We start from the raw sequence: 27,592 nt of genomic DNA, 5'->3' as shown, positions 1-27,592 counted from the left end.
ATTCCCGCTCATCTTCAAGGACGGTCAGAGCCACCCTTCACACTCCCTCCTCCCCCCGGGGAGACAGGAGCTCCCCTCTCTGTTTCTCAGCACTCTGTAGCTTCCGGCCACGTGACTGTCCTCATCGTCAGGGTGGCGTGCACATGGCTGGGCCCTCAGTGACGCCTCTGAGAGACAGACCTATTGAGAGCCTGGTTCAGGGAGCAAAGCAGGGTAGAAATGCATTAAAGCTCCCACTTTTCTTCTTGATTTTACTTGGGGTCTAAACAGCAGAAAAGGTACTTCGGTGGCCGCCTCACACCCATTTCTCGTGGGAATAGGCTGCACAGAAGAGTCACAGATAATTCAGGCCGAGTTTCTATTGAAAGTAGGCCTGGAGTGGCTTCCTGGGTCACGCAGACCCCTCTCCTGGTTCTGCTACAAACTGCTTCCGCCTGACACGGCGGGAAAGCTGAGCAACCTGACCAGCCCGTTCCGCAGACTGTCTGAGGAGCTGTGGAGGGTTCTGCTATGAGCTGTTCACTGAGGGCTGCTGGTCAGAGTGGAGAGGACATGGCCTTTGCCAAGCAAACTTAAGACAAAATAAGAGAATTAAGTCAGTAAAAGGAAGGTTCAGGGAGAGAGCAGGAGCAGCTCAACCTGTGGACGTTCAGACTCTTGAGATTTGCCTACAAGGGCTTCCTTACCACTGACAGCATGACATGTGTCGAATATCAGACTCTCAGGACAAAAAACTGAACACGGAGAAATAAAGATAAATAAAAATTTTAAAAGATAAATGAAAAAAGCACAGTAATTTTCCAGTTTATGAAGAGTGCATTTGCTGAAAGTTCATTTATCTGTCAGTTGGAACTAGGATTACATTTTCCTAAATGTAAGAGTTAAAATTATAAAACTCTTAGAAAAAAACCATAGAAATCAGATGCCCAGGCTAGTCTTACAAACATGTGTCAACCCATAGGTTTGTTGAACTGTAGTATATAAAATACAAAAGTATTTTCTACTGTTCTTCATGGCAAATACACAAAGTAAACAAACAGCTTTATGAAATTGGATTTGCAGGCTGTTGTGGAATGTAACCTCTGTTGATGACACTGTCATACAGGAGGATGCAGCCCGTTGCACAGAAAGGAGAGTGCTGGCAGCTCATCTGTGTCTTGGCCGAGTTACTGGCGTCCCTGGGCAAGTTTAAGGGAATGAACAAGTCTACAGTGGGTCCTCCCTCAACAAAGAGCCACCTACATGGTCCCAAATCAGACATAGCTTGGTGGTGGTGACATCTTCCATTGGCCCCCGTGCATTCATCAAATGCAAATATCAGATCTCAAATCCTTTTCCTTGTTATTCTCATTTACCAAATGTATTGAATTTAATACAAGCAGTGGCCGCTGACAGATCTCTTAGACGGGTCCAGGATTTGAGAATAGTATGTTCTCCCCGGCCCTGGGAGGCTGGTCAGAGAGGACATAGCCTTTTGGTTGCAGGGAGGGCTGACGGGACTGCCAGGCTGGGCTCCTTTCTCAAGCCTGGCTCCTGCTCCCTTTCCCACAGGCATAAAGAATGCATTCACTCCGGAGTGACCTCTCAGCGTTAACGGAATGAAAACGGGCAGGCGGGGGTGCCTGGCAGCACTTGGCTGCCTGGATCTTCCCTTCCTCACCAGCACCAGGGCCAAAGGGAAATTTTGCAATAAATTCCTTATTGTATACCAGCCGATACAAGCCAACTCTCACATACTCAATGAGAATTTTCCTAATAAACATCAGGTATTATTCAGAATAAGATATTCATAGTAATTCACTTTTATATAAGTATTAATGAGTAAACAGCCACCAAGTGTAAATTTCGAATATCAGAAGATGACAAAATACCTAACATGGTAACTCTAAAAAAAGATTTCAGAGCAAACACTTTTATTTTCTTTTTTACCATGTGACTCTCAATGAACACATCTTCAGCAATGATTTTGCCTCCCCAACTTCACTCCACATGAAATAGTAGCTTTTCCAACAAATCAAATTGCAATGTTCTTATGACTTCCAAAGTAGGAGTCTGAAGCCCAGGCAGTCCCTGGAGATCAGCGAGTGCTGCCCTCATTCTATAGAGGTCGACTCCCGCCCAGAAAGAGGCAGGATTTGTCCAAGGTCAGGGAGTGGCCGGTCTCAAACTGGAGCTGGAATGTCTTGCTTTATTCTTTTCACACTGTATAACACGCCCATTATTTGCAAAAGTACGAGTAGACTTGTGGTCGAAGATTTGTGTGTTTCCCAAATAAAATTCCCTTCACTTGCAAACATAATACATGTTCAATGTAGAAAACCTGGTAAAAACAAAGAAAAAAGCAAAGCCCACCCATTATCTCAACTCGCAGAGATGCCACTGTTAAAATTTGGCATATTTTACTGTTTTCTTCTCTAAACATACATGTGTTTGCATACACACACATAGATGTGCGCAGCTCACTTTTCCACTTAGCACTACATTTTGAATATTTATGTCGACAAAAAGAGATTTCCATGCTATATCGCCAGGCTTATTCATATTCTCACTTTCTTCTAATATTTTCACTATAAAATTGGGGGAAATTATTCCAAGATTTGGATGCAGATTTAACGCCACCCTTGACAAAATCTATTAACTTTTGAGAATCATTCTCATTTACTAAAAATGGGTGACCCACTTCAAATACATGAGACTCAGGGACAAGTTGGTTGAATTGAGGGTGTCCTACCACCCTATCTTCATTCTTCACTGTCAGTGTCTTAAAAACAGAACAAAACAGGATTATCCCAGCAATCCTAAGATGCTGTGTTGTCTTGGACAGTGTTATGATGGCCAGAGGGGCAGAGTAGCTAAAAAATATGGTTTCTAAAGCAGTACACACATGGAATGGACATTCAGGATTTCTCTTCCTGTGTCTCATGATTGGGGGTTAGGAAGACACTGCGAGCTTCCGGGGAGCTCCAGTGCCACTTGGAAGGGTCAGAGGTTTTGGAACATGCAGAGAGGTGCCGCCGCTGCTTGCTCACAGAACGTGTTCCTGCGTCATCCATCCAGCTTGAGGCTGTCAAAGTCACTCCAGCCTGGGGGGCAGAAGAGTGCTGTGGACCACCACCTTCCCGGCCAGCTTTCCATCCGCCCCGTTCTCTGCTGCAGTGTGGGCACGTGGCCCAAAGGGACCCAACCAGAGTCCTTCCCGGGGGTTGCTGTACGGACTCCAGGATAAAGAAGGTCTTTCTTTTTGCTGAGGTGGCCACATTCACCTCATAGGAAGCCCCCTGCTCATGCACACACAGACGCTGAAAGAAACTGATGAGAGAGAACATCCTGGTAATGGTGAATCTCTGGGGTCAGAACCCGAGGCCTCGGTTCTTGTAGCTCTTTTTTTGGTGGTATGAGCTGTGCCAGTATCCTTCCCACCTCGGAGCCAATAATTCCTTATGTACACAGGCTAGTCTCTCCCTTACACCCCAACAGACACCAATGGGCAATATGGAAGCCAGCGTGGGTGGCCCAGAAGAGAGCTGCTCGCTAACCGTGAGGCAGGACAGAGCGCCCGCCCCAAGGCAGCAGTGGCCACTCTTCCGCTTCTGCCCCCACCAGGAAAAAGCCCATTTGCCTTGAGTGGAAAGAATTCCCTACACAAAGAACTTTGTTAATGATAAAAGCAAAACGCTTTCATCTTTATTTTTACAGCTCTTTGAGATACCTGACATCCTGTGTTTACACTGGTGCCTGATTTGATTTCACATGGACTTTGGTCTGGGACGTTAACAGCTGATGAATGAAATATGACCTTATGATTTTCAAAGAATTGCAAATGAACTTCAAATGACTGAAAAAGTAAGAATAAAGTTTGATAAACAATTGCCTTACTCTAAGGAAGAAGTCAGCATATACATTAAATATTTCTTATTATTCATATGATTTTATTATAGTTACCTTCGAAAAGACCTAATTCAGAACTTTTCTTTGGCTGCTGCTCCTCCACTTTTTGGTTTGTGTTAGAGAAATGATCTAAGAAGTCTTTACTTCTTGAGAGCATTCATTTTGAGACATATTTTAAAGACAAGAAAATTATTTGAATGCAAAACTGCTCTAAAGACGACAAAAAATATAAAATTGGAAGCATTAAAATTGAACACCTGTCTCCCAGGGTCTATTCTCTCCGTCTTTCTGTTAATAATGGAACTCCCCCACAACCAATGCCTCAAAATTTTTAGCTGGGCATGTGCTCTTTCACTGAGGTACCAGCACATGGTTGCCCAGATTACATTTCCCAGCCTCCCTTGCAGATGCTGTGGTGACATAAAAAAGTTGCAGCCAATGGGATGTGAGAAGAAGCATGTGTGTGACTTGGGGGGTCAGTGCCTCAGAGGCATGCCTGGAATTCCTCTTTCCTACTTGTGCTGGCTGGACAGTGGTGACAAGTGTGGCAGCAGCCCTGGGTCCAGAGGCAGAAGCCAAGTGTTGAGGGTGGCAGAGCAGAGCAGTCATGAAGCAGAGCCTTGCCCACCAAGACTACCTGCCCATCTTTAGCCTGTGACAAGAGAGACCCTTCTGTTGTATTTAAATCATTCTATGTGAGTCTTTTTGGTATAGCATCTGAGTAACTAATTAGTTACCAAGTAATAACTAACAGAAAAAACTTGTTGGGCACTAATGATTTTTAGTTTAATTTTCCCCAACTTTCCAATTATGAAAAACTTTAAAGGATAGTACAATGAACACCCATATACCTACTACCTAATTCAATACTTGTTAATATTTTGCCATATTAGCTTTATATATGTAAGTGTATGTGCATTTTTTTGAACATCAAAAAACATCAATACACTACATTCCTACATACTGGCTGAAGGTAATTTTTAGCTGGAGAAAACGGAGGGTCAGGAGTAAGTTCTGGATTTTTCTTCAGTTTCTCCATAGAGTTAGTAGTGTTTAATCATCTACTATTGAAAGAAAAACATTCTTACGAAAACAATATCAACATTCCATCTGAGCAGGCACCGTGCCGAGCCTGCCACGTGTTTTCTGCCTGAATCCTCCTCATAGCCCTGTGGCAGGTGCTAATGTTGTCCTTATTTTACAGATGGGGCCACGGAGTCTTGAGAGCGTGGCAGACGCTGTTAGTGCACTAGCACACGTGCACACACACACGCACACACCCCTGGAGCACCTTTCGTGGTTTGTTGTCTACCCCAAGAATACCCCTGGATGGAAACCCTACTCTGAGTTGGCGAAAACGAAATACTTTTAATGATCTTTTGTTTCTTTTAAATAATTATCAAAGGGAAATGGGTTGAAGAATTTAACTGAAATAGAGACTTTTAGTCAATAAAAAATTCAATGAGTTTTCTTTGAGTCTTCAAAAGAAAGAAAAAAGTTACGAAAGGAGATCTTGGAAGAACAATCGACAAGATTCACTAGATGGAGGTGAAGTCCTGGTCAGAGTCCCTCACTCTGCTCAGCATCGCTCTCAGTTCCTTGAATCCATTGGGAGGGCCCTCCCCCCGCAAAAATAAAGAAAAACGAAAATAGAAAAAAGGAAGAGCAAGATAAGAAGAACCCCCTTTATTACACCATACAGCCTCAAGTAGAGGAAGGGAAGGGCAACAACTCATTGCACGTGGTAAGAACTCCCTTCTCCAAGCACAGCCCTACCGAAGGACAAAGACATAAACCATGTAGTCTCTGCAATTTATAACGCAAACCATCTTCTAAATCTAACTTTTAAATATCATACAGTAAAAGTGTACAGTTCTATGAATTCTAGCACAGAGGTATAGATCTGGGTAACCGTAATGAGGGCACAGAACAGTTCCATTATCCCCCCGAACCCCTGATCCCTGACGACCACTGATGTGTTCTCCACACTCTGGTTTTGTCTTTTGAGAATGTCATAAAATGGGATAGCACAGTCTGTAACCCTTGGAGACTGGCTTCTTTTAACCAGCATGCTTCTGAGATTAACGCAAGCTTACTGTGTGTATCAGTAGTTCACTCCTTTTTATTTCTGAGTAGTATTTTACTGAATGGACGTACCACAGCTGTTCATCTAGTCACCTGCTGAAGTCATCTGGATTGTTTCCAGGTGTGGAGATTGTGACTAGAACTGCGACAAACCTTTACATCTAGGTTTTTGTGTGAACACAAGTTTTTCATTCTCTAGGGTAAATATCCAAGGCTGGGATTGCTGAGTCATATGGTATGCATATGTTCAACCTCCTAAGAAGCAGCTAAAGTATATTGCAGAGTGGCTGTCCCATTTTGCATTGGCCCCCGGCCTTGTTGAGAGTTCTGGTTGCTCCTCATCCTTGCCAGTTCTTGGTCTTGTCAATATTTCTTACTTTAGTTGTTCTAATAGGTGTATGGTGGGATCTCATTGTGGTTCTCATTCGCATTTCCCTAATGGCTAACGATGAAAGCAGCTTTTTAGGGCTCATTTCTCATTGACACATCCTCATTGGTGAGGTGTCCACACCTTTTAACAGGGTTGTCTGTTTTCTTATTGTTGAGTTTTGAGAATTCTTGATACATTCTGGATACACGTCCTTTGTCATATATGTGATTTGCAAGTTTTTTTCCTCCCAGTCTGTGGCTAGTCTTTTCATTTTCTTAGTGTTACTCGCAGATCAAAAGTTTTTAATTTTGATGAAGTACAGTTTATTAATTTTTTTATGGAGTACGCTTTTGGTGTCATGTCTAAAAACTCTTTGCCTAGCCCCAGTTCATGAAGATTTTCTCCTATTTTTTTTTCTAAAAGTTTTCTAGACTTACTAAAACAAACTATCTTTTAATAGCTTAAAGAAAATTCGGGGAGTAAATGAGAGTATAAGTACTCTGACTTGATATTTTCCACGTTTAAAAAAATTCTGAAGCCATCTAGAATATTGCATAAAACATATCTGTGAAATATAAAACAATATTGCAAAAGTAAAGGTCTTGATAACCTCAGAAGAAAAATTCCAACAATATGCTTTCTTCATTATGCAATTCTCAATTCCCTCCACCACAACAGGGGCAGGAAATGGCTTCGTTCAAAATAAAAATCCTGCTCTATGTTGAGTGCAATTGGATATGGAAAGTCTCACGTATCTTGACATTAGTCTCAGTAGAAGAAAGAGAGAAACTTCTTTTCAAGGGTTAAACTCTGGATAGGTTTCTACCAGCTCATGAAATGTGGGCTGTAATGGAAACTCATGGACAGCCCCAGGGCAACGCGTGTAACGTCTCAGATTTCCACCAACTTATTTTAGAACTAAACACCTTTGAAAAAATTCTTTAAAAACGTTTATAAATGAAGCAATTCTCCCATCAACTCCTCCCAAACAACGACTGATCTCAAGGTACAAGCAAAGAACCGTGCTATATGGACCTACAACTACATACACTTTTCAACGCATATTATAAATGTAACTTTCACAAAATACATGTGAGATAGCCCAATTAACACTATCGTCATAATAACAGTCTCCTTTCCCAATACTACTACTACTTTTTTGATATAAAATGACAATTGTTTTCACCAGAGAAAACTTAAAGAATTGAAAAACTGGTTTTCAGTTATAGCTGTTAGACACTTCAGCTCCAGACTGAACCACCCACATGGTCTGCCCTGAAATAATCTCAATGTCCTGCGATTTCCTGCTAGGAAAACTAAACGTTAGTCAAAGGAAGAAATAGTAAATCCGTTTAGAAGCAGAATTCTAAGCTATAAAGTACATTATTCCTGGACTTCTCATTGACACAGCTGACATTTATATACTTCCTTACTATTATATAATGAGCCAGCAATTTTATTCACAATGGCTGTAAATATAAAGATTACCCAAAGGAAAACTACCATGAGACTACTGGATGGTATTTAAAGTTGCACAAAAAGGGTGTAAATATTCTCAGGGAATCAGGGAACCGATATCTAATCCTGAGTAAAGGAGACCGTGAAGCAGCTGAATTTGGGTCTGATATCTTCGCAAACACCAACTCCATGGCCCCCAGTTAATCAAAAATGCCATGAGGCTGTGGCTTCTGCTGACCTTTCCTCAGAAATGATGGCCATTTGCAGAATGTTGAAAGAAAGAAAGGAGAGGCTGTAGCATGGTGAGAAGCTACTTTGGGGAAGGAGAAAGTAGAATGAAAACCTTTTCTGGTCATTCTCTGCATGTACCCACCCTTGCTCCTTCTTGACAGAATATTTCTTAATGAACTGCTCCCGGGGGCTGGGGGCGCTGCAGCCCCGTGGGCTCTAACTCGAATCAGAGTCTTTCCAGTATCTGTGCACTTGATCTCTGCTCTCCTGCAGGAGGAGGCACCTTCCTATCTCCCCGCCTACTCTCTACCTATTTACCTAGTGAGGCAGCTACACTCTTTCCAAAATTAATGTGAGATGACTTAGCATGGTGGTATTACATATACTCTCAGTCTAGCTTTGCTAGTTTAGAAAAACTTAAAGTTTTCTAAAACAACATTTTGTTGAAATACAGAAAAAGAATCACTTTAAATAATTTTCCAGTCCATTTGCAAATTTCCTATTTTGAAAGTTGTGCTTTATTAACGCCCAGATTGCTCCATTCAAAGATACTATTCTAGCTGTGCATCCAGTAAGAATAAGGTGACTTGAGGTTCAGCACAGCCCTTCAGCAAAGGGCTGAAAAAATATGAACTTGAGGAGACAATATAAAAGTGCCGTTGGAGGTCAAGATAGAGAAAATTGCACAGATCTGTTGCAATATTAGGCAAGTTCACTTACAAGGCTTAGAAGTGTCGGGGAGGAACAAAGTTCTCCTCTGTCCTCTTATGTTTAGTACCTGAGCCCTGCAAATTAAACTGACAAAAGACAGGAGAAAAGGTTTATTTTGAAGGCACATAGGGCCTTCACAGGGAAGGCAGTTAGATTTGAGAGCTTATATATCATTTTAACAAAGGGCGATAAATTGTGGAGAAGTGACTAGACAAAGGGAAAGGGGTTTGAGCTTCTACGGCAGTAAATTGTGGGAAGGTAAGTATATGGTAAAACTAATGGAAAATAAGAGTTATTTTAGTAAGGTTTGTTCATGTGGACTCAAGTCAGTGCCATCTCCAGGGATAAGAGTCATCTCTGGTGATTAAAAGTCTTCTCCTCCTGGTACAGGAAAGGGAGACCACTCTACAAGGGAAATTCACATCAACTTTAAAAAGGGAAATTTATGCCCTGCTTTGTGTTGGAAAGGGACAGGGTAGACAGTTCCTCCTGTGTCTGCTGTTTCTTAATTGCCTTCAGCTCAAAAGAACGGGCTTCCCTTCAGAACTGTCTCATGTTGTCCGCTTGCTGGCACACCTCCTTGTATGTCGGTTAGAAGATTGTTCCCACATCGAGTGCACACTTCCTCATCTGTGCTCACCATTACAATCACAACGAGAGTTTAAACGCTTCAATATAACATGCAGTTCGTGAGGCACGGATTTACTCACTTCTGGGGTCAGAGCCGCTGAATTCCACATAGCTGGTCTCTGCAGGAACACGACCTGCTTTGTAGCCAAATTCCCCTCACTGCAAATTAAAACAACAGCGTCAGTGTTTGTGAATTAGTTCTTCTCCATTTGTACACTTGGCTAGAATATTCCACGCATACCCTTTGTAGAATAATGTTCTGATCCAAAAATAACTATGAAATATGACTCGATATAAGTTGCAGCAGGAAAAATAAGAAAATTCCTAAAAACTGAATATGGTCACTACAAAAGAAAATTTTAGTGTGTAAAACTTGTAATCTCACGGTGCTAACATAGCTGTTTCATCTGTCTCCCTCCTAGTCTTCATCAACATGGGTATTTCTGCACGTCTGCAACGCTGCTTATTTGCATTTCTGTGCTTTTCACTGGACACCCTTTTCCTTATTCGCCCGCTGTGACTGTATTCTTAATAGCAGCATAGTATCTCAAAGAATTAAGATAGCAAAATGCACGAAGCATTTCCTTGTTACTGGAAAATTAGGTTGTTTCCAGTTTTCTGCTTATTATAAAAAACACTGCTATAGAAATATGTATAGTTTTCCTTATAATTTATTCCTTGAGATAAATTCTCAGGAGTGAGATTATTGGGTCCAAAGGGTATGATTTAAGCTTCTTGGTATGCACTGACAAATTTGCCTTATAAAAGGAAGAGACCAATGTGGGCTGCGGCGTGGAGGCTGCGGCGTGGAGAAATGTATATACATTTTCAATGGAGGGACTTGAGCCACCGCTAGTTTCATTTTCAGATGCTTCTTTGTAGGCAGCTACTCAGTATTCTCCTTATTTAACTATCATCGTGGCAAATTACCCCTTGCCAACGACTACTTGGGGTTTGGATGTCTCTGAAATGCTTTTCCCAGAGTCTCCAGGGATTCATGGGGAGGAGAGTCTGGAGCTAATGTTGCTCAGTTACGACTTTTATTATGCAAAAAACCTAAACAAAACCTCACTCTTCGCTGCATTTTATGCTGAGCTCTTTTACTGGAAAACAAATGCAACACTGAAACTCGGGCCCTAGAGTATATGTCAACCCCACACCATTTGAAAATCTCAATTTACTGACACTGTTGAATTTGGAGAAACAGCAACTCTTCTCCCCCCAAAGTGGTAATGAAAGACTGCCTTTCTTTAACTTTTATTTTTAAAAGACTGATTCTAGTCTAATCTCGTTTTAGTTTGACCTTATTTTTGATTAGAAGAAAAGACGTGGGGGGCCTGCCCCGTGGTGCAGCGGTTAAATTCGCACGTTCCGCTTTGGTGGCCAGGGTTTGCCGGTTCGGATCCTGGGTGCAGAGATGCCATTGCTTGGCAAGCCATGCTGTGGTAGGCGTCCCACATATAAAGTAGAGGAAGATGGGCATGGATGTTAGCTCAGGGCCAGTCTTCCTCAGCAAAAAGAGGAGGATTGGCAGCAGACATTAGGTCAGGGCTTTATTCCTCCAAAAAAAAAAAAAAAAAAAAAGAAGAAAAGACTTGGTATTGATGAGGATTTTTAGGCTGCTTAATTTTAAAATGGTTTATGATGAGGACTTTTAGGCTGGTTACTTTTAAAACTGCAGATGAGAAGCAGGCTCCCAGGACTGGAATTTTGCTTGCCCTTTTGAGACATTTGCATTTGTGAAGGAAGGGGGGATGACCTTGTCGGGACCTGAAATTGGCCACCCCAGGATATGTCTCTTTGGCATCAGGATTGTTTGGGGCTGATTGCTTTCGATAAACTGGGACAGGGAAGGAGGCTCTGGGGAATGGAACTTGCCCTTGTTGGGACACATTTACATTTGTAAGGTAAATCTCTACCTGTAAAACGTGCCTCCCTCTCTGTACCAGGAAGAAGAAGAGAGATGACCTTGTCCCTAGAAACTCTTAATGGGGAAGGCAAGAACTTAAGTTGGTTGCTGTCTGGCAATCTCATGTAACTGGTTTAGGGTGGTGGCGTCTAACCTTTCTAACCTTTACTTAATCTGATTTGATTCTTGTCTAAAAGTCATGGGATCACCCAACCGACCAGACCCCACCTGCACTGATACCATGTTAACTTTTTTTTGTTCTTTCCTTTGTCTTGTAAAGAGATGAATCATATACCTATGCCTTAAATTTAGCTCTAACCCTCAACTTGGGGCAGCAGCAGGAGCTCTGACTGCCTGTGGGTCTTGTCCCCACACACCAGCTCTGCCTGCCCATTGGTCCTGTCCCCATACCAGTGGGGGCAGCAGCAGCTGCTCTGCCTGCCCATGGGCCCTGTCCTCGTGCCAGCGGGGGCAGCAGAAGCGGCGGCAGCAGAAGCTCTGACTGCCCATGGGTCCTGTCCCCATGCTACACTATTCTCTAAATAAAAGAGCACTACTGCCAGATCTTAAGAGTCTAAGAAATCTTTCTTTCGACTCCGGCTCACCGACCCCGCATCAGTATGAAATATATAGTAACTTTTGGGAACAACCTGAACCATCAGGAGACATCAGTTATGACGCGGGTGTACAGGGAAGGGACTGGCAGTGTGCAGAAAGGGCTGGTCTGGTTTGGGAGGCACGGACTCTACTGGAAAAGGCCGTGGTTTTGGCACCAGGAGTTCATGGGTTCAAATCCCAACTCTACCATAGTAGCTGATGATGCCACGTAAAAGCTGTCGACTGTAACAGAGTTTTTAAATCCTCTGACTTTACAGTGTTCTACAGGGATGTTGTGCAGGATGAATGAGTCGACGTGCATGCAGAACCTCACTGTGCGGCCGCTGGAAGGAGCACAATGAACACGAGCTCCCTCCACTTCCCCATTCGTGTAATGCAATGAGGGAAACGTCTCAGAGTCAAGCACATCTTCCAGAGAGAAAGGCAAGGGAAGGGGTGCACGAGAATAGAGAAGAGGTTTCTGGGTAATATTCAAGGTGTGTGATCCAGGTAGAGAATCGCATGAGGAAACCAGGCCTAGAACTGTCCAAAGACAAGAAGGAAGGATCAGGATGGAATCGCTCTTGAAGAGGAAGCAGGAGAATGTCAGGGTGGGGACTGTGGGAGCCCTGGGGTGAGTTCTTTCCAATCAATAACAGGATGGAGCAAGTCTGAACGCGCTGGGCTGCAATGTTCGGCCTAGAGCAGCCTTCTCAACCTTTCCCGAGGGCAGAAAACAGCAAATGAGGAGACGCTGCATCCAAAGCTTAGGACAGTCTCCAGATGACCCAATGAGACTCTGGAAGGTCAGCATCTTCCCATCTCTTGGGAGGTCCTTATAGACAACTCCTCACTGTGAAATATGTCTGGGATCTCCATGTCCCTGGTTTGCTAAGGGCCATTCTGATTTAAAACAGGTCCTGCTCTTTTCAGAACACTGGTGAGAAGTGGAGAACCCAATCGTGGGAGAACTAAAGGAAAGAGATCTGAAGCCATCCAGGGACCGCCATCAGCAGGGCAGGCGAGGCCCTCACCGTCCCTGCGGCTCCCGAGCTGGGGTGGGATGCTTGCCCCGTAGCACAGCTTCTGCAAGGCTGCGAGCAGTGAGTCCTTCGGGACCTGAGTGCTTTAGACGCCCCGATGCGCTCGGGTCACAGGGCCTACGTCTCCCATTCCCCACAGAAACTCCAACTCCATCTGAGAAGGGCTGTTAGCTGACTGAGTAACTTAGTATCTCCCTGAGAGGGATGTAGAGCCTCGGAATCTCTTTCAGCCTGTTATTAATGGGCAGTCATGCTCAGACATAACAGAAAATGAACACAGCTTCTGAAAAATGCTTGATGTACACATGGGCTCTGAAAAAGTTCTGGCACAACCTGTGTTGTTCAAGAATCTGAGCTGCCGTACGAGGTGGTCCAGGGAGCAGTCTGCAAGGAAGCTGTGAAAACGACCACTAGGCCTTCCTTTCGGGGCGCAGCAGACAAGGCCTGGGGCCATGGTCTGTAGGAGGGCACAGGCAGTGGGAGGGACAGGTAAGCGCACGTGTGTGTCTTACGCTTGTCCTTTAAGGTGGGCAGAGAAGGCATCATTTTCCCCGTTTTATGGATAAGGAAATTGAGACCCAGAGTTTTTAAGAGTTTAGTCTTGGGTCACTCCTACTTTCTCCCTTTTCTGGATACCACACTGTCTCCAGAGCAGGTGCAGAATGAATACTGCAGCCCCAACAACAGAGAGGGCTGGCCCAGCTTAATCCTTTTCTCCCTGGAAATGTTGATAACGGATGGATAAGGATAGACTACTTTGCAAAAGTCCAGGTTTGTATGTAGCATCTCCCAAATTTAGCATTTCAGGTTCACGGGTTGTAGTGGAGAATAATGAAGAAAATAAAAACAAGTGTTCATTTTTCCAGGGCCAATCAGACTACTTAAACAGACCGTACACAGGTCCTGGTGTTAGTATGGCAAAAGGAAGGAGAGATGGAGCAGGTTCATGACCTGGGGCATTTAAGCGCCATACAAAAGATGAATCATTGAAAGCTCTGCCTTAAAAAATTCCCCCATGAATTCAGTTTTGCACGAGTGAACAACACTACTTATAAAAACAGAGCAACAAAAACAAAACTAAAAAGCAATTTTATCAGAGTGTTATAATATCTTTAGTGACATTTAAATTTTTAAATTTTTTTTCCCTACTTTATCTCCCCAAACCGCACCCTCCCCATACATAGTTATATATCTTAGTTATGGGTCCTTTTAGTTGTGGCATGTGGGATGCTGCCTCAATGTGGCCTGATGAGTGATGCTACGTCTGCACCCAGGATCCGAACTGGCGAAACCCTGGGCTGCCACAGTGGAGCTCGAGAACTTAACCACTCGGCCACGGGGCTGGCCCCTAAATTTTTAAATTATTTTTGTAGGAAGTAATGAGGACAATGTGAACTCCTGGTTGGTCCAGTATTTGCTGATGGTTTCAAGCATCTTTGAAACAGAGCTGGCGTCCTTAGAAGTTACGGGCAGGTAGGAGAGAGTCTCCCTACACCCTTTAAAATGTAAAAATCAAGGTCATGTTTGACTGTCCTGTGGGAATCGTTCCCTCTACCCATGGCTGGTCTCTAAATTCCTGCTGGTAGCATTGTCCCACCTGGAATGCCCACATCACCACCTCTGCCACTTCCCAGCCTGCCCATCTTTTGAGATGCACTTCAAGTGTGACCTCCTTCAGAAAGCCTCCAATGACCCCTCAACTGAAGAGCAACACCCCCTTTTTGGGGCTCCATGGATCTTAATCCCTTTAGCAGGACATATGGTAGCTGGTACGCACATTCCCCTCCTACCAGGTCAAGCTCCCTGTGGAGCCGGTCTCCATATCTCTGCATCTTCCATGTTAATTAGCAGAAAGCCCCCATTTTAAATATTTGAAGAATCACAGACTTTATGAATGAGTGGTCATTTGGTTTCTGTGATAATATATTGATGCCAGAGAACAGGCTTAAAAAAAATCATAACAAGTGAGCAATGGCTTGCAGGTCTTTTTACAAAAAAAAAAATTCATTGACATTTAGTGTGAATCTTTTAAGCTTTAACTGTTCCTTCTCCTTCTAACAAAACTTATTCTTCAGGCACACCAGCTGAGAATAATGACAGCTTAGAGAATTTTATGTTATTTTGAAATATTAAAATGTCCCCTGTTATACCCAAATTTAAAAATAATTCACTCTTTCACTCCCTCAGTTGCTTCAGTAAAGGGGAGGATTTCTTTTTCTTCTTCTTTTTTTTTTTAAAGAAGATTAGCCCTGAGCTAACATCTGCCACCAATCCTTCTCTCTTTGCTGAGGAAGACTGGCCCTGAGCTAACATCTGTGCCCATCTTCCTCTACTTTATATGTGGGATGCCTACCACAGCATGGCTTGCCAAGCAGTGCCACGTCCTCACCCAGGATCTGAACTGGCAAAACCCTGGGCTGCCGAAGCGGAGCGTGCAAACTTAACCATTTGGCCATGGGGTTGGCCCCTCCAGTTATTTGTTTTTCTCCTTTGACCCAACAGTTGTTCAGTAGCATTTTGTTTAATTTCCACATATTTGTGGCTTTTCTAGTTTTCTTCCTGTAGTTGATTTCTAGTTTCATACCATTGTGGTCAGAAAAGACGCTTGGTATTAATTCAATCATCTTAAATTTACTGAGACTTGTTTTGTGGCTTAGTATGTGATCTATCCTGGAGAATGTTCCACATGCATTCAAAAAGAATGTGTATTCTGTGGTTTTTGGATGGAATGTTCTGTGTATATCTGCTAAGTGCATCTGGTCTAATGTGTCATTTAAGGCCAATGTTTCCTTAATGATCTTCTGTTTGGCTGATCTATCCATTGATGTAAGTGGACTGTTGAAGTTCCCTGCTATTATTGTGTTACTATCTTTTTCTTCTTGTATGTCTGTTAATTATTGATTTATATATTTAGGTCCTCCTATGTTGGGTGCATAGACACTTATGAGCATTATACCCTCTGGTTGGATTGTTCCTTTTATAATCATGTAGTGCCTTTCTTTGTTTCTTGTTACAGTTTTTGTTTTGAAGTCTATTTTGTCTGATATAAGTATTGCTACCCCAGCTTTCTTTTCACTGTCATTTGCATGGAGTATCTTTTTCCATCCCTTCACTTTCAGTTTGTATCTTTAGGTCTGAAATGTGTCTCTTGTATGCAGCATATATATGGGTCTTGTTTTTCAATCCAATCAGCCACCCCATGTCTTTGGATTGGAGCATTTAGCCCATTGATGCTTACAGTAGCTATTGACAAGTATGTACTTATTGCCATTTTGTTATTTTTTTCTGGATTTTTTAGTAGTTCTTCCCTGTTCCTTTCTTCTCCTCTTGCTCTCTTCCCTTGTGGTTTGGTGGCTTTCTTTAGTATCATGTTTGGGTTCCTTTCTCTTAATTTTTTGTGCATTTATTATAGGTTTCTGTTTTGTGATTACCATGAAGTTCATAAACAATAACCTACTTAAATAGCAATCTATATGAAGTTGATGGTCTCTTAAGTTTGACCTCTTGCTAAAAGCTCTACTATTTTATTCCTCTCCTCCCACATTCTATGTTTTTTTTTTTTAGATTTTTTATTTTTTCCTTTTTCTCCCCAAAGCCCCCTGGTACATAGCTGTGTATTCTTCGTTGTGGGTCCTTCTAGTTGTGGCATGTGGGACGCTGCCTCAGCGTGGTTTGATGAGCAGTGCCATGTCCGCGCCCAGGATTCGAACTAACGAAACACTGGACCGCCTGCAGCGGAGCGCGCGAACTTAACCACTCGGCCATGGGGCCAGCCCCCCACATTCTATGTTTTTTATATCATACTTAATCTCTTTTGTGTGTGTATGTATCTGTTAACCTCTTATCTTTGAAGTAGATAATTTTAGTACTTTTGTCTTTTGACTTTCATATTAGCTTCACAGGTGGTTGATTTGCTACCTTTACTATATATTTGCCTTTACCATTGATTTAACTTAACTTATTTTTTTGATAATTTTCTTATTCCTATTTATGGTCTTTTTTCCCCCACTTCAGTAAGTCTCTTTAGAATTTCCCTGGTTTCTTGGTGATAAAGTCCTTTAGTTTTTGCTTGTCTGGAAAACTCTTTATCTCTCTGTCCATTCTGAGTGATAATCTTGCTGGATAGAATATTCTTGGCTGTAGGTTTTTTTCTTTTCAGCACTTTAAATATATCATGCTACTGCCTTCCAGCCTGTAAGGTTTTTGCTGAGAAGTCAGCTGATAGCCTTATGGGGTTTCCTTTGTATGTAACTTGTTGTCTTTCTCTTGCAGCTTTTAGGATTCTTTCTCTTTAGTTCTTGACATTTTAATTATAATGTGTCTTGGTGTGCACCTCTTTGGGTTCATCTTGTTTTGTGTTCTCTGTGCTTCCTGTACTTGTATGTCTGTTTCCTTCCTTAGGTTAGGAAAGTTTTCAGCTATTACGTCTTCAAATAGCCTCTCGGCCCCTTTGTCTCTCTCTTCTACTTCTGGGACACCTATAATATGGATGTTAGTGCACTTGATGTTGTTCCACAGCTCCCTTAGACTGTTCTCATTGTTTTCAATTCTCTTTGATTTTATCTGTTCAGCTTGGATGATTTCCTCTAGTCTTTCATCCAGCTCACTGATTCATTCTTCTGGATCATCTACTCTGCTATTGAGTTCCCTTAGTGAGTTTTTCATTTCCATTATTGCATTCTTCATTTCTGATTGGTTCTTTCTCATATTTTCCAAGTCTTTGTTGAAGTTCTCACTGTGTTCATCTATTCTTCTCCCAAGATCAGTGAGCATCCTTATGATTATCGGTTTGTACTCTTTATCAGATAGATTGTTTATCTCAGTTTTGTTTAGTTCTTTTGTTGAAAATTTGTTCTGTTCCATTATTTGGAACATATTCCTTTGTCTCCTCATTTTGCCTATTTCTCTGTGCTTATGTCTATGTTTTAGGTAGATCAACCATGTCTCCTGATCTTGGAGAAGTGGTCTTATGAGGCCCAGCAGTGTGCTTACCTCTTATCACCAGTTCCACATGTTCCAGTGTCCCCTGTATGGGCTACATGTGTTCTTCTGTTGTGGCAGGGTTGCTCTTACTGCAGGTGCACAGGAAGGATAGGCTGTCCCCCTGGCTGGCTGGTTGTAAGGCTCAACTGAGTGTGGCTGCAATGGTCACTTTAGTCACTTTATTGGGCAGGGGGAGCCCTAGCACAGCTGGCTGCAAGGTCTAATGGCACATTCCCGCTGCAGCTTTTCTGTTAAGTTAATAGGCCCCCAGCATGGCTGGTTGCTAGGCTCAGGGGCTCACAATTACAAGGCTATTGTCAGCTCTCTCAGTAGTGCAGCTGGATGGAGCTGGCTCCAGGCATGGGAGCAATCAATTGTTTCAGGCATTGGAAGGTGAGGCTGATCCCCTATATGGGTGTTTGAGAAGCACAAGTCTGCTGCAGCTGACAAGCCCCATTGCCAGCAGGCCTACATCCTGTCCAAGCAGTCCTACCCCATGTGCACATCCCACCCCACTGAACTGGACCCACTCACCCTGCTGCAGAGGCCCCACACACTCTGCCAACACAGATCTGCCCCTCACACAGCCCCTGCCCTGCAAGGCAGACCCACTTGCCCTACTGCAGAGGTCCCACCCACCCCACCTTTGCAGGCCCACAAGTTGCCTGAGGGCTTGATGGTGGGTGGTGCCTGTCCCTAGGGTGAGCTGCCTGCCCTGGCTGAGCTAGATTAGATCAGTTGTCTTGTAAGCGGGGCAAACTCCTGCACTAACAGACCAGAGGAAGAACTCCAATGGCGTCTGCCAGCATCTGCGTGAGCATGCCTGTACTAGGTCACAGTAATGGCTGCTGCCAATGTCTCAGTCCCTGGGGAGGTGGTCCCAGCCATCTCTTGCCTCCCTGACATGCACCCAGAGCCTATCAAATGAGTCTCTTCACCAAAGGACTGTGCACCTTCTGGTGATTTTGTGTTGCTTTCTGAAACAGGTGAATTTGTACCCTTTAAGAGCAGGCTTTTCTTTCTCTCATGTTCGATAGCTTTTCTGGGGGCATTCTCCATTGTTGTTAATAGACAACAAAGCCAGATATTATGACACTCGTCTCGGTTGTGCTGAGTTCAAAAGCTGCTTATGGTGGCATAGCTCTCCCACTCAGATTCCCTGCTCCTCCAGGGAATGCTTTGTACTTTAACATTGCTCCCGGCCGGCTGTGAAGCCCAATGGCTAGAGTGTGGCTTTTTTCTTATCCAGAAAGGAAGTTTTGTCTCTTCCACTGTAGTCACCACTGTCCCTTGTTGTGGGGGTTCTTTTTATTCCAGTTTTCAGTTCTCTCTCAGGGGTAATTGTTCCAAGGGTAGTTGTAAATTTGTTGTGTCCATAGGAGGAGGTGAGTTCAGAGTCCTCCTATACTGCCATCTTCCCAGCAAAGCCTCTAAAATTCAATACCAAAGACGCGCTGTGTATCTGTTGGTGTCCTGTGACCTTTTGGAGGGCCACAGATCATTGTACTCTCTATTATTTTTTAACCTCCCCCATCACCAGTTTTCCTCCCTGTGGGGCAGAACCAGCCCTGTCGAGAACATATCCCTAGACGTCCACTGCAGGACGTGTCACCATCTGTTCTGCATCACTTATTGGTGACTGTGTTGTCCCTCCAGCAGATTCTGAGTTCCTGGAAGCTGGAGTCTGCCCCTAGCCTGGGTAAATATTACCTTGTACATAGCAGGTATTCAGTAAACATGTGAGCTGAACTGAAAGAAAATTCTGTTTAAAATAAAATGGAAGAATGTGAACCAGTTTGAATACCACTGAGCTGCTTTCAAATGAGTGGCTTATCTGCAACTGCTTAGTCACTTGTGAAATGAAAATACTCTCATGAAAAAGCTTCCATGTATGGTCCCCAAATCCATTAGACTAGAGGAAACAGAATTGTTAGGTTAATTTGTATTTTCTGATTACTTTTGCATCATCTTGTACATTAATTAATTGCCATGGTTTGATGTTTGCAACTCAGAGATAAATGAGTAAATTCTTGCTTTTAAAATAGGAAATAAAAATTTCTTTTTAAAAGCAAAATTATAAAATCTTGTTTTAGATTGCACCTTTGTAGCTATGTGCTTACCCACAGAGATCCTTTGCCTTCCAACCCTGATTTGATTATCAGGTATTAGCATGTGTGTGTTAAAGACGAAAAAGGGCATTGCCACAGTTTAGCTCCTCCCACCCCTACCCCCTCCAAATTGTTAAAAATTCAAGTTAGTGACAACTGGAAGTGAATAGAACAGACAAATTGACTATTTTAAAAAACGTGGCCTTATCAAAATGCTGCTCATGATAAGATTACTGGGAGCTTAACCCACAGTGGAATTACACAATACGGTTTCCACAGAACTTAAACTAGGAAGGGAAGAGAACTGCATCGGAATGGACCAAATGTGCAGCCCTCGCCTCTCCTTGACTGTATATAAATATGCAACTCCTGCTCCAGCTGCCACTCAAGGGTTTAGAGGAAATCACTGGGGCATTTGTGTCTGAAAGAACTGCATAGGCTCCTAGTGCTTCTGGGCTGTGGTGACCGCAGGGCTGGGGGGCCTTTTCTGCTGGGGCTGCAGAGAATGGAAGTGGGGAGGGGGCTCCCGACACCACAGTGAGAAGACGATTTTCTCTTTTCATTATTCATATTGTGTCCTTAAGAACCAGACTTTTTAAATATTCTCAGTAGAGAATAACTTGATTCACCTACCACCACGCCCCCGCCTTTACCTTCTGTCTCCTGAGACACAAATGAGGGGGCGCCTCTTTCTTCCCTGTTGTGATCTAAGTGCTTCCCCTGCTCTCTCGCTCGCTCTCTGTCACTGCAAGGTTATAAGTCAGTGTTTCCGAACGTGCATGAGAATCATCTTGGGATTCTTGTTCAAAGGCACATTCCTGCCCTGCCTTCAGATTATTACTGATTTAGAATTGGGGAGAGGGGGTGACCCCGCTGCTTTGAGGCAGCCAGAGGGAACTTCGGCTCCTCCTTCCATTTTATTCTGGTGATTTTCTTTTTTTTTTAAAGATTGGCACCTGAGCTAACAACTGTTGCCAATCTTTTTTTTTCCTGCTTTTTCTCCCCAAATTCCCCTAGTATATAGTTGTATATTTTAGTTGTGGGTTCTTCTAGTTGTGGCATGTGAGACACGGCCTCAGCATGGCCTGATGAGCGGTATCATGTCCGCGCCCAGGATCCAAACCGGCAAAACCCTGGGCCATTGAAGCGGAGCGTGTGAGCTTAACCACTCGGCCACGGGGCCGGCCCCTTATTCTGGGGACTTTTTTAAGGTCAGCACTATTAGCCGTGAATTTCATCCTCTACCAGATTTGCCCTGAAGAGTTTAGTGTCAGTTTTCACCTTGATTTTCTGAAAAGGAAAGGACGGGGCCCATTTGTATAATCATACAGCGCTAATGATTAAGAAGGGATTCTGGCAAGTTGTCAGGGCTGACAACAGGGCCAACAAGCCTGGAACAACGTTGCGCTATGAGGTTACCTCACCCCAATGTTTCCATGGTAGTACAGCTTTAAACCTTGGTGGTGTGACATCGTCTAGGATAACGAAGCCACAACCCCAACATGGGGACACACTGGGGAATACCTTGATGCAGTCCGACAACAGGACATGTTAGTAGTGGAGGAGACGAGGGGAACATACCTTATGTTAGACTGCTCGCGTACCTCTTACATGATAAGAGAAGTAGGAAAAAGTTGAAATTGCTTAAGACAGTATTGTTGTACATGAGAGGAAGATGTTTAAGGAAGAAAGTTTTCACTGGCAGTGGTTCTAAATTATGTTTTCAGACATGGGGGCCCCAAAAGAAAGATTATGACAGACATGCGCTTTTCTGGGTGTGAGCATTCGTGTAAAGCATAGATCTTACAGTGTCATTGTTTCTTTCTGTTCCTTTTCTTGGCTTGTATTCCTTACGGCTGATTTGTATACAGTGAACTACAGTATTTACATTTTCTAGAATATTCTGACCTAGGACAGGCTGAGCTATCATGAAAGCACAATTTGTTTCAACTTCTTAGGGATTTTGGTTCTGCTAAAGGTTAGGTCCCATATAATAGCTCTGATTTATTAGTCCAGTATGCACAGGCCCTGCACAGGCACTTTGCTTAGTCATCATGACAATCCAGTAAAGTTGATACTATCGTACGGCTTTCCAGATGAGGAAATTGAGACCTAAAGAGGTTAAGCGACTTCCCAAAGTCATACAGCTAGTAAATGGTGAAGCTGTAATTAAAGTAAGATCAATTTAAAAAAAAAAAAAAAGATCTGTTTAGCTCCAAAGCCTGGACTCTTCACTATTCTTCTAGTTTCAGAGATTAAAAACTTTCAGGCTCTCCTCCACCTGGACCAGCATGAACTGCATGTAACATTTTTCTTTATATTTAAAGATGACGTGGCTGACAGTGAGTACTACCTTTGTGTGTACTGAAGCAGCTAAGACCAGCATATGACTGTCACAGGGACAGTGTATTTGGACAAGAGAAAAAGGCAGAGGATAGAAAAGTTTTACCAATAATCTTTGTTACTAGATGGTAACAATGAGCCATTACCTTCATCCTGTATTGTCTACCCTGCAGGCACTTGGAAGGATCCAAGTTACGAAACAATAAACATCGATATTGCCCAATGTTCCTGGCAGACGAAGGAATAGCAGACATTGTGTGCTCTAGTGTGCCTCGCTGCATCAGGACAATTCCTGTTAAAGTACATTTTTCTACTGTCTTCTATCTGGGGTCAATAGCAGATTCCTAATGGGGATCTGCTAAGTGGTGATGCTGCCTGTTATTCTCATTGCTGTTGAACATTCCACCTCACTGTGAGAGTCCACACTCCTTCTTCTTCTACTCCTATAGACTACGGTATGGCCCTCGGCCCGTCATTAGTTGCTGTGGGGTATTATACAACGGATAGGCTTGACCTGCCGCAGCCTGAAGGCAAGCCCCTGGATGCGCACTAAATGTGAGCTTAACCAGCCACAAGCTGTTTCAGGGCAGGCACCATATACAGCTTCCACATCTTTTATTAATTGACTGTTTTGATTTCTAAAACTGTTTTTTAAAAAATCATGGAATAAACACATATTTCTTGTAAAAAAGTCAAATCCTAGAAAAATGTATAAAGGCACTTTCCCTTCCCCTACCTATAATCCCCAGAACTAAGCACTCACTAGAAGTTGTTGTGTAGCCTTTCAGAGTTTTGCTAGATATATTCAAAATGTATAAACTTTAAAAATTGTGATTGTACTATAATACCATCCTGAAACTTTTTTTTTTAAACTCAACAATTATCAACAGAAAGTATTCTATGACAACACACATATAGAGCTGCTCATTCTTTTTTATCAGCTTCACACTACTCTATTGTATGGATAGTCCACAACTTACTTCACCAGTTTCCTACTGATAGACGTTTATACTGTGTCCAATTTTTTGCTGTTACAAACAGTAGTTCAATGGGCAGCCCAGCAACTAGCCCCCGTGTTATCTGATTTACACTGAAAATGAGCCTTTGCAGGAGGGCCGGACAGCTCCGCGCTGTGACTCCACATGTCTGGTGGACACTGGGGTAAAGGGAGGCTGGATGGTGGTGAGGCGGGGGTGCTACCTCTGCTCCCAAAAGCGCAGACAGCCGCTCCTCACTCCAGGGGGCCTCCTAATCGTGGGGGAGAGCCTGTGACCTCACGCAGGACACGGTGGGCAAGTGGTGGCTCCAGGCTCCCTGCAGCTTAGACCTCTTTTTTCTCACCTTTGGTCTCTGTCCTCATTCCCAAACCACCCAGAGGCAGAGCCGCTGAAGGAGCTCCAGCCTGAGTTCCAGCTCAGCATGCAGCCCCTGTAGGCCCACCGTCTAATCTAGGGCCCAGCCAGTAACTCACATCCTGTCAGGAAACATTCAGACTCATGAGAGCAGAGGCCCCGAATGGACAGGAGGGAGGAATGATGAATATATTTTTCACTGGGGAAGAAGGAACATGAAAGGTTCAGAACTCAGAGTACTTTTAGGAAGGGCTAACTGTAATGGGCCAAATGATGCCCTAAATCATACAGCTGGAGAGCCACCAAAAAGAGGTGAGGGCAAACACACACGTTATTCTGAGGGAGGGTAAGGGGTGGGATAGACCATTGGCTTGGGTATCCATGGTGAGTGGTGGAAAGGCAGAGGAGTTCCTTTCTCTCACTACCTCCTGCAAGGTTCTTCAAATGCTAACGAGCTCAAGGAGCTTGTGAAAATGCTGATTGACGGGTCCCACCCTCAGAGCTCCTGCCCGTCCCATCCCACGGGGCCAGGCCTCCCGCATGTGTAAGTCCCCGGCTCCTCAGGTGATTCATATTGCTTGTTCTGAAGGCCAAACCTTGAGAACTATTGTGGTCTGGCAGGTATGTCAGAGGTTCAAAACAGTCGGGAAATAATGCTTCAGGACGTTGTCACTCATAGTTTGAGAACAGTTACCAAAAGCTCTCTGAGGAGAAAAGCAGATTAATTGCTTTGCTCACTTCTACCCCTCTTTTTAAAGCTTGAGTGTCTTTACTCTGTATCCATCTTCATCCCTCTCCCCACCTGAAGAAGGTGTGGTTTATTTTAAAGCCATGTCAATCAAATGTTTTTAAAGTGTGGGGGACATGGGATACTGGACAGAGGTAAGGTGCTAAGCTGGAAAAACCAGAGAAGGCGAGGAGGGCGGACGAGACTGAGGAGGAGGAGTTGCCACCCTTAGTACACCTGACGACGATTGCTCAGCATGTTACTCCATCCTTACACCATCGTTGACTCTGCTAAAAGGGAAGGCCCAGGGGGCACTGTGCTGGCCTCTGTAGGCCATCGCTGGTCCAGGCAGGACAGCCTTGGCAGTCAATCATTTTCGGGATGCCAAAGGTGGCAGAGGGAATATCTCTGACTCCAAAGGAGAGCAAAGCTCTTTATACCGAAGACTTAATTGGTCTCTCAAAAAGAAAAGTACAACTCAATTTTTCCTTCCCAGAAAAAGAAATAGGGAAAGTTAGTGAAAAAGAGAAATGGAAAAGTTGGCATTTGTGAAATGTTGGCATTTTGGTTCTATGGTAGCCATTTATTTCAGTGGAGACAGCTAACAAGTCCATGCTCCAGGGGAAAGCTAACCCAGCACACTGGAGGGGAGGAAGGAGGCGGAAGTGCTGGCCTCCGCTCTGGCCTCCCTAGGCCCCCTGTGGTCCCAACTGTGGCTGCGTGCTGGGGTGAAGGCCTTCTGCTCTGCAGCACAGAAGAGCAGGGCAAAAGACCCTAGGGAGGGGCTGTGTTTTCTGTTGGCAGATTTATACCAACACAACCTTCACTGGAGGGAAGAACTAGCATCTTGAATCGAAAAAAAAAGAGGTATCTAAGAACGCAGCCTTTGAGTGGAGAGGCAGCATTCAAGGCTGCAAGTAGCGCTGGTGTGAGCCGGTTTCCTGCAGCCCTGCTCTGTCACCAGGAACTTGCATGCCCTTGGGAAGGAGACCTAGTAGCTCATTCATAGATAACGTGAGAGGATTAGATTTGCTGAGCATCAAGGTCCAGGAAATCAGATTAGAAGTTCAGGGAACTGCATTTGTAGGCATTAAGTAAGCATTTGTTAAATTGAGTTATCTAACAAATGCAGTATCTTTTAGAACTAAACGAGAGCACGTAAGGCTACTTTGGCGTTACCTGTCGTGTCTCAGTATGGGTGTAGGCAGCACGCTTGTCAGGAGCCATCCAAACTCAGCCAGGGTGTGCAGCAGAGGGCCATAATCCGTCTTGATTTCACAGCCCTGTGTGAATAAACATAAAGCTCAGTCTAATGGCAAAGACAACCAGCTACACCAGTGGCTGCAATAAAGGGTCATGGGTGTTAGGACAAGGGGAGCTCCCGCTCCATTAGGTGTCATTTCACCGGGCTGCAGTCTTCCTGGGCTTCATTTTCTGCTGCCTTCTAACCATTGAACCAAGTTAGAAACACTGGGGATCAGAGTGGACAGAGGTTTCCATCTGGTTCTGCAAAGCTTGGGTCTTGTTTCCTTGGTCTTGTCTTCGGGCATCAAGCTTTGGGGGGGGGGGGGGGGGGGGGGGGGGGGGGGGAGAAACTACATTTCAAAAAGGCTCCCTAGTTGATTTGGACCCAAGTAGCTTACACACCACACTCTCAGAAACACTGGTCTGGGGATTGGGACGTGAGGACAAGGGTGGGGAGTGAGGACTGGGGAGTGAAGGGGAGAGGAGCTTAGGTGCGCAGGCTTTTCATTGCTTTTTCTCCCTTGGAACCTGGAGCTTTACATCTTCCTCCAAATCCAATTTTTTCCCCCTCAATGGAATTTCTAGTTTCCTTGAAAATGGGCTATGTCTTTCTAATCTTTGTAAGGTCTGGAAGACAAAAATGTCCCTGAAGGAGCCTGTCAGTGAGGGCCTCGTCCACACAACACAGTAGACCCGAATTCAGTGTGGACACCTCAAGGGCAGTCCATTCGGTGACAGCTGAATTCAGAGTGCACATCAGCAGCAATGTCCTCTCTGACTAGGAAGGACAATGCTGTGTGTACATATTTGGCCTGGCGAGAGAGAGAACACCTTTTGGATATTTTTGCCTTTGAAAGTCAATTCACAAGGTAAACAAAACCATGCACATTGGTTGCTTGGAGATAAAATACTAGTTATTGACTGAATTTTTTTCACTTTCAACCAGTTGTCATGGCATTGTGTAGAGGATCTCAGTGCCAGGGCACTTCGTTTAGGATGAGAATGCCAAATCTTTGGGAATCCACTGCTTTTTATGTATGGATAATTATTTTGCTATCTTCTAACAAAGTTGAACATTGGGTAAAGCAAAATCACCTTTTCACAAATCTGGCAGAAGTCTGGTTGTTTGTGCACTTGTGAGGAACACAGAACACCACACCGCCATGTGTTTGAAGGATACTGCACGTGCTAGGCAATGAAGATCTTTTTTTTTTTGGTGAGGAAGATTGGCCCTGAGCTAATATTTGTTGCCAATCTTCCTCTTTTTTTTCTTTTTCCTCCCCAAAGCCCCAGTACATAGTTGTATATCCTAGTTGTAAGTCATTATAGTTCTTCTATGTGGGATCCCACCACAGCATGGCTTATGAGTGGTGTATATGTCTGCACCCAGGATCTGAACTGGTGAACCCTGGGCCGCCAGTGCCAAATGCGTGAACCCAACCACTTGGCCATGGGGCTGGCCCTGTGAAGATCTTTACCATGTAAAACTAAATATAAAAGAAAAGCTACATTGTCAGAAAATTGCAGTTTACCTCAATAACGGTCCATTGTTCTACCACGATGGCATCATTTCCTTTCCTACTGGAACCTGGAACTCCAGAACCTTCTTCTTCATAGATAAAGAATCCTTCCAAAGATTTAGGCGAATGGTCCCCTGTGAGGAAAAGGATGCAATTAAGAAGAGTTGTAAATACTAAGTGTCTCTTAAGATCATCTAAATCCTTAAGTAACCCTTGTAGGAAGCTGAAAAAAAAATATCAATTAATAAACACTTGTTTTAGCTGAATCAATAACATCCTCCTTCTCTTTGAAGGTTAATTTTTTTTTTTTGCAAAAGTCAAGACAGTTTTTACTTCACTGAATTAAAATCAAACTATAAACATGAAAATTGCAATAACAAAAACAAGATAAA

General features: G+C 43.7%; 1 protein-coding gene across 1 annotated transcript in view; it reads right to left on the bottom strand.

Moving 5' to 3' along the window:
- LOC124233513 (raftlin-2) overlaps positions 1-27,592 on the bottom strand; it is a 65,000-nt gene that overhangs the window by 442 nt on the left and 36,966 nt on the right. The window contains exons 6-8 of the mRNA XM_046650662.1: positions 27,213-27,334; positions 25,615-25,718; positions 9,454-9,532 (exon numbers count right to left, since the gene is read on the bottom strand). Coding sequence (XP_046506618.1) covers positions 9,454-9,532; positions 25,615-25,718; positions 27,213-27,334 — 305 coding nt within the window. The remainder of the gene's footprint in view (positions 1-9,453; positions 9,533-25,614; positions 25,719-27,212; positions 27,335-27,592) is intronic.

The sequence above is a fragment of the Equus quagga genome, unplaced genomic scaffold, assembly GCF_021613505.1.
Source record: "Equus quagga isolate Etosha38 unplaced genomic scaffold, UCLA_HA_Equagga_1.0 203_RagTag, whole genome shotgun sequence".
Taxonomy (NCBI): domain Eukaryota; kingdom Metazoa; phylum Chordata; class Mammalia; order Perissodactyla; family Equidae; genus Equus; species Equus quagga.
This window is presented reverse-complemented; position numbering and strand designations above follow the sequence as displayed.